The 15,046-nt window shown below is 31.7% G+C and overlaps 1 protein-coding gene and 1 long non-coding RNA gene across 4 annotated transcripts; one reads left to right on the plus strand and one right to left on the minus strand.

The window, feature by feature from the left end:
• Window positions 1-7,967: 7,967 nt before the first annotated feature.
• LOC145958414 (uncharacterized) lies at window positions 7,968-9,150 on the plus strand. The gene is made up of 2 exons (XR_014434183.1): window positions 7,968-8,149; window positions 8,658-9,150. It is a non-coding gene; the product is annotated as an uncharacterized LOC145958414 (long non-coding RNA).
• A 1,192-nt stretch (window positions 9,151-10,342) lies between these two features.
• LOC109807743 (serine/threonine-protein kinase PBL34) lies at window positions 10,343-14,487 on the minus strand. 3 transcript variants are annotated; one of them, XR_002240494.3, is made up of 7 exons: window positions 14,010-14,487; window positions 12,989-13,308; window positions 12,753-12,888; window positions 11,896-12,029; window positions 11,698-11,821; window positions 10,581-11,081; window positions 10,343-10,496 (listed from the first exon to the last, which is right to left on the minus strand). XR_002240494.3 is itself a non-coding variant. In XM_020370341.3 (6 exons), the coding sequence occupies exons 1-6, from the start codon at window positions 14,149-14,151 to the stop codon at window positions 10,633-10,635; spliced, it is 1,233 nt and encodes a 410-aa protein (XP_020225930.1). In that variant the 5' UTR covers window positions 14,152-14,487; the 3' UTR covers window positions 10,343-10,632. The 3 variants fall into 3 exon arrangements, 2 of the variants coding, with proteins under 2 accessions (XP_020225930.1, XP_020225929.1); XM_020370341.3 differs by having other exon boundaries at window positions 10,343-11,081; window positions 14,082-14,487; XM_020370340.3 differs by having other exon boundaries at window positions 10,343-11,081.
• Window positions 14,488-15,046: the final 559 nt, after the last annotated feature.

Genomic DNA, 15,046 nt, shown 5'->3' on the forward strand with positions numbered 1-15,046 from the left:
TCTTGGGTGGATATTTTTAGAAAACCATGATTTGTTCCTCCAGCCAGGGTACATATAAGCCAACTATCTTATTCTCTCTTGCTAAAAGCATAATCAAATGCGAGCATGATCTAAAAAGGGTCCTAGTTAAAAACAATAATTAATGCTAGAAAGAAAGGGCACAATTAAAAGAGTTGTTTGGGATGTGTTTCATTTGTGTGTGTGTGTGGGAAGAATATTTCAGGTGCATGCGCAAAGACAGAAGAGCTTGATTTTATTGAGTACAAACTAAGCATGACAAACCCTAAAGTAAGTGTTGCTCCCCCTTGACATCATTCCACTCACCTTCTTCACCTTCCCATCCCGAGGCAAAAACTACCAGTATATACATTCTTTTCTTCTCCACCACTTCTGTCCTCACTTCAACCCTTCTCTCTTCCTCTCTTCACGAAATTCAAGTATTTCAATTCCTCTTGCATTTCATTTCGTTCCACATATAGATCACATATATCATTCATTACTAAACCATTCCTTTTTTTTTCTCTTTATCTTATTTTGGAAGCCATGCATAATATATGTATACATACATGGTCTATTGAGGCCCTCTAAACCTAGCTAGTTAATGAGTAGCTAGCACTCATCCTAAAAAAAGAAAGAAACCCTCCACCTGATCGTCATCAACGTGGGAAGTGATATTGTTAGTGTGGATCACAACCAAAAATAGTGTTAATCAATCTGTATTTAGGATATATGGACAAATTACCAAAGGCGAAAATTGAAAAAAAAAAAAAAAAAACATGCCTTTGTCTTTTTGTCTATTATATTTCGCAGTTTTTTATCTACATGATCCGTGATTTAGTATGTGGAGAATCCACTTGTGTTTGCTAGGAATATAAATCTATTTATGGGTTTTGTGCTTTCCACTTTATTAGATTTCATTTAGGCACGGTGCTAGCGCATATATAGTTGCACCTGAATGCAATGATAGTGACTCCCATCAAGAATTTAAATTGTGTGGTTAGTATAGTGATGTTCCTAAACATCAACCAACCTTATATCATCACTGCCTAGCTTCTTCCTGCAGCTCCACCATCAAGATGGCGTTTCATATTCATGCTTTACTTACAACAAGGACATTCAATAATTGTGATTAGGTGCATAATGGGACCATAGGGGATATTGTTTAATGTTGAAACGCCTTTTTCTTCCCTTTTGGTAGATAGGCTATTACAGCTACCACTTGAAAAAAAAATTTCATTAACCCCCAGTAATGTAGTTCTAACATGGATCTTGAAAAAGTCATACATTCATGGCAGAATAATATTGCTCGGATGAACTTGTGTTCTGAGCATGTTAATTTTTGATATCTTATATAAGAGAGAATATGATGATGATGATGATGTTTGGGATATGGGAAACAGAGAAAGCGATGTTGGTGAGGTTCAATCCGAAGACGGATTTACATGTAGAAGCAGTAAAGTACGATCTCAGATTGAGCCGCGCCAATATCACTTTTATTATTGATGGTGGTTGCTTTCCAGCTCATACCAACTCATCAGATTCTCTCGTGTGAGAATATTTCCAACGTTGATGAATCTTAATTGTCATAACAAACATTTCCCTTTAGTTGGTGCTACAAGCAAATCAAGAGAAGCTCAAGCTCAAGTGCAATATAGGAGTTGTGATTATCACTTTCTTAGTTTCTTTCTCATGGCACACAGGTAAGTACATACATATACATAATATATGTTCTCCCTTTCACTTGGTGCTGGTTTTTCTGGTTTGATTTATGTAGGAAATCAGAGAGCAAAATTTTATTGTATCTATGTGTGTGTGTGTGTTCTCCCTCGTGATCTCTTCTCATCTACATTAATATCAATGTGATCCGATCCGACATAAAGTATGAGCTAGAACCTAAATGGAAGAAGTGATCTCTGTAGACTGTAGTGTAGCCATGCATACTGATATTCATGATCGCAGTTTTCCTTTCCATCCCTATTTTTGTTTTACAAAGGTTTAGCTTTTAGTTAGACGTACTATGTGTACTCTCTAGTCTCTATGAATGATTTCTTCTCAATAACATATTAGTTTGTTTGAAGGTATTTATGTTTGGTTGATTAATCAAAGATCAAGTAGAAATAATGTATTGGAATATAATTAATTACTACATGGTTTTTTGTTTTTAATTCTCATCTTTCATTTGTGAACTTATGAATTATCTACATACGTATAAACAAGGGGTGAAGTGGACAAAGAGGCGTGTCAGTTTGTGAAGAAAATGTAGTTAGATATTGAGAAACATGGAATGCAAGAACATGGATATTCCAGCTGAAGTAAGTAGTTTGAAGGACAGGACTCTGCCGTTTGATCAGCTTCCTTATATGGTAATTTGACAATGTAAAATGCCTATGATTACGATTTAGTACTGGGATACAAAAACTGTCTAGAAAACCAATTTGTCTTCAATTTTTGTCAAAATTCTTGTTTTATTTAATGTAGTATTTGTTATATATAAGACCATGGATTTGTAATGCATGTGTGAGAAACAGTTTAGTAATATAGCATTGCTAGTTGTTGGATGATTGAGGTACTGTTTAAGTTGAACTAAGCACAGTATGTTTTAATAGACTTCATTTAGGTGAAATAATTAATTTGACAATGAAAAGAAGTGTTGGTTTTTGGGGAGACCGAAAATTAATTACTCTTTATCAGAGTGGTAGCACATTTGAAGCTGTGTGAAGTGCAAATTATGAAGGTCCTTGGAGGTAATGATATAAATGATTGGATGTTATAAGTGGTATTATAGCTTAGTCTCCATGTTTGAGTTTGAGTCCCTCAGGTATGGCTGGAGCGATGTTGGCTTTAAGGGAGACTAGTAATCATTCATGGATTCGATCGTTACACAATGGACATAATATACATGACAGTTGGACACACATTAAGCGCGGCGTTTGCACTATGAAATCCTGAAGCTCTTGATACAAATCACTCATTTCTCTCTCTCTCTCTCTATCTTTTTTTTTTCTTCCTACTTTTTAATTTGCCCCTTTAACTGAGAAATGTCAGATATTTAAAATGATCATTAATTATTATGAAGATACTCAATGGTAAGCATAACGAGAGAGGAACACAGATTAGATAAGGGTCGAGTGATTTCTTCGTTATAAGATAATATTGATACAAAATATCATTGAAGTTTGAATAGTGACTAATTTTTGTTTAAAATTGTTATTATTCAAATTTTTAAATAACTTGGTCAAAAATATAAAAATTTTGATATTGCTAATATCAGTGTTAGTACTATTTGGTCAAAATATAAGCAATTCTATTATTTATGTTAAATAGTGATAATATTATACGTGATATGAAGGGATAAAGAAAAATAAGAAATATGATATGAAGTGAGATAAAAAAGAAATTGATAATTGAGTGTTTATATTGTTGAGTTGCACAGTATCATTGTTGTAAAAGTAATTCTCCATCTTAATTGTCGTAAAATATTTGACATTTTAAAGAATTAAAAAAACTTATTTTTTATATTAACATTCTCACTTTATTGTTGACTTATTTAAATATTAGAATAAATTTACTTTACGGTTATGTTATAGCTCTTTTACTGAAAGTATTTTTATAAAATATATATTTTATCATACTAATTTGTGTAGCTGATATTTTTCTTTAAAAAATATACTACCTTAAAAATAAATAAAGATTAAATATATTTTTAGTTTCTTAAATTTAAGGTAAATTTATTTTTAGTTTCTCAAATTTAAATTTGATCTTTTTAATTTGTAATTTCAATAAATCTTGTATTAGTTCCTATACTCAATTTTCTTTATAGTGTGTTTGGATGAGAAATTTTACAAATTTAAGAAATTTTAAATTCTTGGTATTTGAATTACTTTGATTTCAATTTCTATCATACTTAAAGTATTTTGTTTAGATAAGTCAATTCAAAGTTCTTAAATTTTAAATTATTATGTTAGATATGATAATTTGACTCCACCATGGTAAAATTGGTTTTAAAAATATATTTATATGTTGAGAGTTTTAAATTAAATTTTATAAAATAAATATTAGCTAATTTTAAAATATTTAATTATTTTAAAAATTAATATTAGATAATATTTAATAATTTTAAAAATAATTTTGAATATTCAATAATTAAAAACATGAAGAGATAAGAGATAAAATATATAAATAAAATAACAAAAAAATATGAGAAATTTTAAATTCTTACTTTTTTGGGAGAATTTGAAATTTTACTATTTCAAAGAATTTTACAAATACTTGAATTTCAAATTCTTTGTAAATTTTCCATCCAAACAAGGTATTTCACCTCAAAGAATTTGAAATTCTTCATATAAATGAATTACTCCATTTAAATTTTCCATCCAAACACACTATTAAGGAATTTGTTAGATATTGTCTCACAAAATTTACTTGTGTCTCTATTCGTGAAAATATAACATTAAACTTAGTTGATGCTATATAATTATTTCAACTTATCATTTTTAAATATGTTATTGCTGACCTGAAAAATTAAAATAAGATTTTTAAAAATTACAGGAATAAAAAAAGTAGTTTTAAATTTGAAGAATTAAAAATAAATTTATAGAGTTGGGAGACTAAAAGTGCATAACTAAAAATGGAGAGACCAAATTTGGGAAATTAATATTATAGAGGAATAAAAGTATAATTTAGTTATTATTTTATTAATCACTTTGTACTGTAATTTTAAACAATATAAAATTAATAAAATGAAGGAAATAATACTATTTCTATTAATTATTGATTTTTTTTAAATGAAGTGTATATATATATATATATATATATATATATATATATATATATATATATATATATATATATTATAGTAAGTAAACTTTGCGTCTAACTAATTACTTTAACTTTGTACATTATTATTGGTAGTACGATCGATTGTCAAATTGTGTCCTTAAACAACTGGAGTGCTAACAACTTGATTTTTTTAATATGAATTTTAATAAATTGTAAATTGGAGAATAACAAGATTTGCAATTCGAAAATTGATCTCCTCCATAAAATAATGTTTTAATTTGATAACAAAATTCATCCATTTCAAATGAGTAAATATGTAGATAAGTATTCATTTTTTTTTTTTTAAATAATCAAATTTGTCAATATAATCTACTCCGCAAACAACAATTGTAACTTCCCTCAAAAATGAAATATGAAGTTCCACGTTGTCAATCGATTTAAAGCTAATTCTCACATTCTTATAAGTTGTATATTCATAGATACTTAATAGAGTTTACTCATGCATACTCCTTTTTTTTTTTTTTTTTTTTTTTAAATCAAAATAGTAAAACCAAAAATGAGTTTTCAACTTACACATGTTTTTGACTCAATAGTAAATACACAGTTTGAGTTGATTTTATTGGGAAGTTAAATTTCCTGCAATATGGTTGTCTTTATGAAGTAATTTTTCTATTTTCATTATTATTTTTGTTACCAGTCCTAAAGCTCAATCTGAGTTCACCCCCTTGACATGTAGATGTAGACCATGGTCAAATATGCCTTGGATTAAATTCATCTCACATTAATATTGGATCACAACAATTAACTCCTCTCCTTAAGCTACGACCTTGAATATTGAAATCCAGCTCGTTCTTTCATTAATTATATAAGGAGTGTTACATTCTATAACACATTTCTAACAATCTTTTTTCTTTTATGTTTTAAATTTATTGAAACTACCGGATCATGAGAGGAAAATCATTAAATAATATGAAAGAGCAATATTTTCTAATTTTCAATAAATTTTAGTTGATAAAAATAATGAATTATAGATTGATTAAATATGACAGTAATTCCAAGTTGATCGAAACTAGTAAGTATATTTTATCTGATTTTATATATAAGTAAAAAATGCTTAAATTTTTTTAGACTAGAATATAAACAATTTTTAATTAAGTTAATTTTATTTAATACTCTTAGTCTAAAAATATCTCTAATGAAATAAAAGGGAACATTATCTACAATAAATATGATTAAGAATATTTTAAGAAATAATATAATATATATATATATATATATATATATATATATATATATATATATATATATATATATATATATATATATATATATATTCCCGAAACGTCACTATTACATGTGAGACATTTATTACAACTATACCTTGAATGGAATAATTGTTAACTTTTAAGCAAGTGTCTTTGCTTTCACATATGCAAAGTTAGAAGTTGTAGAGTTCAAACCAAACTCTTCACATTTGAAAACATCCATCTCCCAATTTGGACTACGTGATTGTTGAGTCCAAATCACCACCTACTCCACCAAACAACTTCTATTCTCTGTTTTTAAATGCTGTAAGTTAGAGGTTAAATATAGTATAACAATGAGTAAAGTATAAGGGTTATGTATTTACTTTTATACCTTCTTTATTATAGAATTGAAATGATATATATTAACATAAATTAACTATATTTGATTCTTAAAATATATTTTTTAAATAATTTCAGGTACGTAAAATTTTAGAAAAATTCTAACATGAAACTTGGTAAAGTGCTTTATCCATGATCTATCAAATAAAAGTATCCTCCGAAGTGATTCCATGTTACTCCCTCACCCCAAATCTCGCTTTAACAATTTTGATTGTCGTTGTTCTCATCAAGCTTGATTTTCTCACTGTCAAGGCCTTTGTCGTTGTTGGTCACCTGTCCAATTTACGCTTGTGAAGGTCCCAATTCTTCTCTTTGTTGCATGGATGAGGAATGTCGACGACGACTTCACATGTTCCACAATGATGATAATGAGAGCATGAAATCGTCTTCAATACTTTAATAAAATTTTTATTATTTTTTTACTTGCTATTATCCTAAGGGATATTTATGTGATTGTAAGTTTCAAAATTTAAATATAAAGAAAATTTTAAAATTATTAAATATTTATTAAAAATTAGTGTAAAATAAATTATTTAATAAAATATTATTATTTTTTAAGAAAATTTGCTGCCTCAAAAATGAGGCACTTACCTAAATACTTCATGGTGCAAACAATCAAATTTTGAAAGGGCTTTATGATTCAAGTTTATTAAGACTATTTAAACTTTTAAGTATGAAAAATATTAGTTTCTTTAATATATGTTTTTCAAAATACTTTTTATATTACTGGCCGGTTAAATTTTATCATAATTTTTTTTCTTTAGATATCACTTCTTATTTAATAAACTTCACTTGTAAAAATGTGTTAGAAATATAATATGTGGTAAAAAAAGAGTTAATCACCTATACACTGTCAGTGTAAAAAAATTTTATATTGGCAATCAATTATATTTTTTAATTGTGTCATGTCACTATTACAGTGACAATGTTTAGGTGATTAACTCGTAAAAAAAAGGTTGTTACTAACGCCCCTTTTCAACAAATATAATGTGTAAAGTGGACAATGAATTTTCATTCCATTCTGCCCTATATTATTCCAGCGAAGCCACAGTCATCAATTTGTGCTGATACACAAATACAGGTTCGAAGTTGAGAATCCACGAATAGCATAGCTCCTTCAAGAAAAATAATATTGCATGGTAAAAGTCTGAGTTTGGAACTTATGTAAAAGATGATCACCGTGGAGTAGAATAATTATAGTTGAATCAAATGTTATAAAAGCCCCTGCTGTTAAACCCAATTCAATTCAAACCTTACATGAATATTTAACCATCCTGAAACTTAACCTGATCACATTGAAGCCCCAGAAATGATTTAATTATATTTGTATTTATATGTTTTGGTGGCATAGTATTACACATTTGCACAAAGTGATAATCGTGCATGGCAGCATGTATGGGTCTAAATGTCTAATACTAATTCATAATGATAAGATTCCAATGAACTTTCTGGGAACTAAACATCAATATATATATATATATATATATATATATATATATATATATCCTTTTATTTTTTCAAAACCTGGCACTGTATAACATTTCTGTGGTACGTACTAGCTGAGGATATGGACTATCTTACAAGAAGAAAGAAATGATGCACTATTCTGACACTTTTCTCTTAAAGGAGTAAAAAGAAAAGAACAGCAATAATGGATGAGGAGTTTTTCCCGTTGAACCATATAAGCAGATGCTGTTGTTTCAGAAAAGCAAGGGGAGAATCTGGTATCATTATACACATTTTTTCCATCGTGTGGTTGATTGCTGTGTTAGTGTTAGGTCAGGTCTCACTGCTTTCAGGTCCAAACCCCCCAAGATAACTGTATATGATGCCTAATTTTTTGTTTCCCTTAAGGAACATGGTGTTAAAAATGGACCGTACAGAGGATTTTGCTTTATCCTAATAGTGACAAGATAAGGTCAAACATAATAAGCTTGATATTTTGTCCAATTAATAGAATCATAATGTGCATGCTTTGGATATTAATTAGGTAATGTGTTTTGGTCTTAAACCATGGCTACTTCTTATTTGAGTACCCACATGTTAAATAATTGCCCACTGAATCTTCTTGCCACTATCTTGGATTTGCACATGCTGGTATAATAAGGGGAGAGAAAAAGGTTTTCGTCGCCACCTAAGTAACCACTGAGAAGGCATTATTGCTGGTTTTCTGCCTTTTACTTTTCTAGCTTCTTGTCACGATATGGTGTTCACTGGGTTTCTTTCTTGCAGGAAATGAATTGAATTGGATTTGTAAGTGTAGCTTTAACAACTATAATAAAGACTTTTGGCAGGGCCCAGAACAGTGATTGGGTTGCCATTGCACTATTCATTTGTCCCCAGTTAACGAGTATGTTTACCTGTTTTTCACCAAGCATGCGTCCTTTCCCAGATTCCTTATCTTGCTGAGGTAAATATTGTAAGTTGTAACCGAAAGAATCTTGCTACCAAGTACAGGAATGACGAGTACAGAGATGTCTCATGTCTCCATTTCTTTTACCGAAAAACAAAGACCTCCATGATCCACTTTGTGGTGGACACTATGTTGAGTAAGGGCGTGTTTGCTTGCACGTCTTTAATTCACATTATACTCTATTTTCACGTCAAAAATAAGAAATCGATGTAAAACAAGTCTGAGTGCATGTTTGTATTAGATTTAAAAACGTGGATTTTACATTCTCTGTAGATTTTACGTGGAAGTTAAAAATTTTTACTTCAAGATAAACGTGAAAATTCACGTCCCAACTTGAATGCAAACACACACCGAATAGTTTCAAGAAAGACATGAAAAACCACGTCCCAAAGCTAAACCAAATAGACACCAAGTATAATATTAATTAAAAAGGGTAGATGTGGGAAACCAATAAAATAAAAATTGATTGAGAAGGCTATGCACCTAACAGCTTGAAGTTGCAAGAGCATCGTGTTTCAAAAACTTCTTTGGTCAAGACTAAAAGTTTGATTCTTGATATCCCCACAAATTAAATTTTTGGCATTAAGTTTGAATGGCTAAATTGTACTACAAGAAATTTCGTAACGTGTGGTTACTGGTTAGCATTACTTACTATTGAGCCTAGAAATTTTTTCTTGAGTTTTGTAATTTGAGCAATGGATGACTTGCATGTGACAGAGCTGTAGAGATGGTGGCAACATGGCCTATCAAAATATTCTCAATTTGGTCGGGACACCTTTATTATCTATAATGTCAAATCAATGAAAAGAAAAAAGCCTAATCATGTACCCATAAAAAATATTTAAAAAAAAAAAAAACATTAGTCTGTACTCTCATGCTAGGCATCTTGAAAAGGAATGGTGTGAGCTTACGAAAGATTACAGCATGATTGATGCTAGAAAAAGTGGCATAAGTTTCAATTACTGACGGTAAGCAGATTCTATATATAATTGTTTTGATTTAAAAAGGAAACTTTGTGGCTACCTTTATCACAAAAACGAATAAGTTAAAGCAAATTCACATTCCTTTTTCCAATTCAAATTATCAAGACAGATATTAACAGAATACAGTCCACAGACAATTATGCTACGCATAAGGACATATGCTCTCTATGTTGGTATCAACTATCAAGTATATATGCTGATAGGGGTGGATTTTTTTTTTAATATTACCTGATTAGGATACATTAATTTAGGGTCTGATAGACTGGCCTGTAACGAGTATGTGTCTATACAATAAAGGATATTGAACAACTCAACATTATCTTGCTTAGAGGCCTTAACTTCCTAAAGTCCACTAAAGATATAGAATTCTCGTAGTAGCAAGCAAATTCTATGATTTTGTGTACACTAGATGCATGATTTGGTTCTACAGATTTAAAGAAAGAATAAAAATCAGGCCACTAAAGTAGAAAAATGTTATTTCCACTGACAAACCCAATTGATTCAGGTTGCTGCAAAAAGACTTTCTGAGAAATGAGGCCTTTCATATACATATAGGAGAATTCTCAATTACACATAAGCAAATGGCAAGTTTCTTTCCATATGGAAGGTTATCTCTCTAATAAAAGAGCCCAAATAAAATCAATGTATCATCACTCTTCCCTCATTCTTCTGGCCCTACATATTTTAAACACCCAAAATTTATGTAAGCTTGAAATGTCCATCTCCACACAACAACAACAACAAAGGAGGCATTCCAACCTTGGTTTCAATCAATGATTGAGCCAGCAATAACGAAGAGGATCACTTCCCATCATCGATGCTGCTTGCCGGTGTTCAAGGGAGAAGCCCTGATGCTCTTGGATTGTGTGTATGTGATATGTGGAGTTCCATCTTTCTTCTTTCGTCTCCCTTGTTGAGACAAGCGAGAGTGATAAGACAAAATTGCAAAGTCATTAAGATCCTGCAATGGAGTCAGAGCCTTCACAACTTCATCCATGTTAGGACGAGATTTGGGGTCTCTACTGAGGCAACTATAAGCTAATTGGGAAATTTTCTGCACTCCTTTAAGAGAATAATTTAGTTCGAGGCGAGGATCCACGAGTTGGAAAAGTTTTCGCTTGTCAGCTAAATATGGCCTAGCCCATGAAACAAGATTTTGTTCCCCACTCGGACGCTTTTTGTCCATTGATCTTCTTCCTGTTAATATCTCAAGTAACACAACTCCAAAGCTATAAACATCACTTTTAGCTGTCAAATGTCCTGGAAAAAAAAACAGAAAATCATACAATTGGTTAGTTCTCGTAGGTCCTAGAAAGGCTTCTACACCATTATGTGGTGCCTAGATAGACGAGCATGGGATGAAGTCATCAAAATTCAAAATATAAACAAGTCTAAGTTATTTGAACATTTTGATGCTCTTAGAAAGCTCTTTCTTGTGCATAATACTATAGGTAAGTTGTGAGCTATCACGATATTATCAGTTATTATTCTTGCTAGTTATTAAGCTACCTATCCCAGAGATCATAGTGAATTCTAGGACAAGCAATGTGTTGTCAATGTTACAACTATTTAAGCTAAAAAGAGATATGCAAATATAAAAACAAACAAAATAAATACATTAGGTCAATTATCTTTACATGTTATCCAGATGACCACGGCAGTCTTCATAACAATTATAATCCTTTGCAACTCAACACAGGATTCAAATGCCTTCTAAAATGATTGGCATGTGCTACCTTTGCATAATGTCTGCTTTGTAGCAGAGATTATAATCCATAACACAACTTTTAGCATAAAATATACAGAACCTCTTTTGGTGTATTAGATACTAAAGAGTTTTCTCATCCTTTCAAGCTACTTACTACTACATTCTTACCTGTCATGACATATTCTGGAGCAGCATAACCATAAGTTCCAACTACTCTAGTAGAAACATGTGTTTTGTCTCCTTGAGGCCCTGCTTTTGCTAGACCGAAATCTGAAAGCTTCGCATTATACTCCTATAAAACACTACATGTTAATAGTTAATTAAAAAAAAAAAACTGCTCAAAACCTAATCTAAGTGACCACATACCGTATCAAGCAAAATGTTTGATGTTTTAAAATCTCTATAAATGACTGGTTCGGGACCATTATGGAGGAAAGCTAATCCTTTTGCTGCACCAAGGGCAATCTTAATCCTGTTGGACCACGGAAGAGGTACGGTTCCTTCAAATTTAGGCAAAGTCAGTATTTTTATTGTTAGATACAAGGACTAATAGGAAAGGGACCAGAACTGAATAACTAATCGTAAGGTGTTCTAGATCTATCATCATTGTTAAGAATATGAAAGGAATGGGATGGAAAAGGCAAAAAAAGAGTGAAAAGGAAAAGTCATTTGGTAAAGAAAACATTTCAGAAAGAGTATGAACTCATGAAAAGAAGGGAACAAAAAATAATTCTATAAAATTTCTCAAAGCATATGTGGTAATCCATGGAGAATTTCCAATAGCCATATAGAGTATAAATTCTTCCTTTTACTTTATACATTCATTGGCTGCTACAGTACTACTCAAGAAACACTTTATTATATTATATGCCGACAAGGGTCTTAACTAACATCACATTTTGCTATCTAATTTTAATTTTAATGTAAAAAAAGAAGAAGATAGTAATCAGTTGTTATACAAGCCATCATTAATGTCTCCTATAAATATTTCCTATAAGGGGAAGAAGAAATGCAAAATATATGCTGAAGAAAGAATTCTACAATGTTGCATAAATTCACAAATTAACCAAACCACTTTGTAATAACTGATCAATTTTGATTTAATTCTTCAATCAACAGGAAACAATTTGATCTGGAAACCTAGAAATTGTTATCACATAATCTCTAAATATAACACTACATATAATTCCTATGTAGAAAGTCAAGGCAAGGCAGAAACTCACTTCTGAAAAGATGGTTTTCTAGACTTCCCCGAGTCATAAACTCATAAACAAGAAGCCGCTGATCATCTTCAATGCAGTAACCAATAAGTTTCACAAGATTAGGATGGTGAAGCTGTCCAAGAAAGTCAACTTCAGCCTGCATCAACAAAATGTCATGTTATAATCCAATCTCCAGCATAAGCTAAACAACTCTTTACAACACCAATCTACTAACCCAAAGCAGATATTTTACTAACCACCCATTCTCTATGGCCCTGAAGACCATCTGGCTTCAAGCTTTTGACAGCCACAGTAATCCCTGACCCAGGTTTTGCCGGCGCCGTTCCATCTTCCTCAATCCATCCTTTGAAAACATAACCAAAGCCACCCTCCCCAAGAATGCTATCAGGTCTGAAATTCCCAGTTGCAGCCTTTAGTTCATGAAATGTGAATTGAAGGAGCTGGCAAGGAGCCTTATTCTCCTGAGATGGGGGATCAGGATTATCAGAAGATAATCGAGCTTCATTGGGAGGACATAGTTCTCGATTGCTAGCATTCAGGTATCTTGTCTCGGTTGCTGCATCAATTCAAAGAATGTAAAGGCCTCATTCTTGAAATTCTAACTACTTCATACATGTTATAGATGATACTATGATAATTGCATTGAGCTTGGTTTTGGATCTGACAATGCAACTGAAACCATCATAACACGAAATCCATGATTTCAGCTACAGAAACCATGAAACTTCAAGTTTTGCAGAAAATTCGTTGGAATGAAAAAAAGAATTTTGCAAGAGGTGCTAGTTCCCTCTTAGGACCCCACGTTCCTTGAAAGGAATCATGCAGGTAGCTATGTTCACAGTGTCTGAAACAGGAAGATGGAGAAAAGGGCTCTGAGAAAGCACAGCGAGAAAGCTGAAAAAGATCCATCTTTTTAACTACCCTCATCATAATTAAACTCCATAAAAATGCCTGCCACAAAAAGTTCTTTTTTTTTTCCGAAAGAAACCATCCCAGAAAACTCCATGATTTGAAGCAAACCCAGAATCACAGTGCTGCAAAACCGCACTAACTCATTGCGGATTCAGAAAGACCCTTCAGAAACAGAAAGTGAAGAAAAACAGTATGGTGGGAGAAGACTCAAATGGAGCATTAGTGAGAGGGTGGCACTACACTGGCGGTTGAGATTCACAATGAAGAAGGAACAAAAAAAAAAAAACAGAGAATTTGAATTTTCCACCATGGAAACAGTTTTGTTGTGTTATGCTATGTATGTACCTGCATCATAAACGAGACTAGTACGAGGGATAGTGTTAGCAGAGTCTCTGGAAGCTGAAGGTTTGCACGCACCTCTAACGCCGCGTTTAAGGACAGCCCAGCATCCACACTTCTTGTCAGTCTCCATGGTCACAACTTTCATGGGCTCAGTGAGAAGAAGTTAACCATGGTTGGCTGAGAAGGAAAAAGAAGAAGAAGAAGAGAGAGTGATGAGAGAGAGAGAAGAAGGAGAGGTTATGTTTGTGTTTGTGTTGGAGATTGCAGGCATCATCATCGCCATCATCGCAGTGTGTACAAAAAGAACTTTTTTCCCACCACCTTTTGTGTGGGGGATGGGAATGGGACACTCTCTCTCTCTTTCTCTCTTTCTATGTTTTTTTTACCTTTGTGCTTGAAATTACCAAAGCACAACATAAAACCTCATGTCTAACAAAGTTTTAGCATTTTTTGGAGTGGCTCCTTCATGCCTTTCACCGCCATTCATTCATCAATCCTCCTTTATACCCGCAACAAGTAGGATGCATACTTTATTCATAAGTGAAACCATGTATTTTACTTTATGTTACTTGAATATCATGATTTCGACTTTCTTTGGTACCTTCTGTCTGGAATTTTTGCTTTTGCTAATTTACTTGATCATTTTTTTTTAAATTTAGTAATTTTCAACAGTGTTAAAAAAAATCTGATTGGACTATACTTATAACATTGATTTTCTGTTTATCTACTTAATTAAATATTAAAGTATTATTATCTCTAGATATTTAAAATTTGAATTTGTCCACAAAGAATATAATGTGTTCCGTGTCAACCTGCTTCCATGATTATAGGTGTGTTTAAAAATCCGTTAAGATGAGCAGCAGAAAGAGATGAGCCAAGTGGAAGGGGGTGTGTGGATGAAATGAGATAAGTATTAGAGGAAAAGAGATTAAAATAGTTTTTGAAAAGTAGAAACTCTTAAAAAAATATAAAATATGAGTATTTATGAAGAAAAAAATAAAATATGGGGTATATTATTAAATTTTAAATACACGAGCGTA

This window comes from Cajanus cajan, chromosome 5 (assembly GCF_000230855.2).
Source record: "Cajanus cajan strain Asha chromosome 5, NIPB_CcT2T_4, whole genome shotgun sequence".
Lineage (NCBI taxonomy): Eukaryota > Viridiplantae > Streptophyta > Magnoliopsida > Fabales > Fabaceae > Cajanus > Cajanus cajan.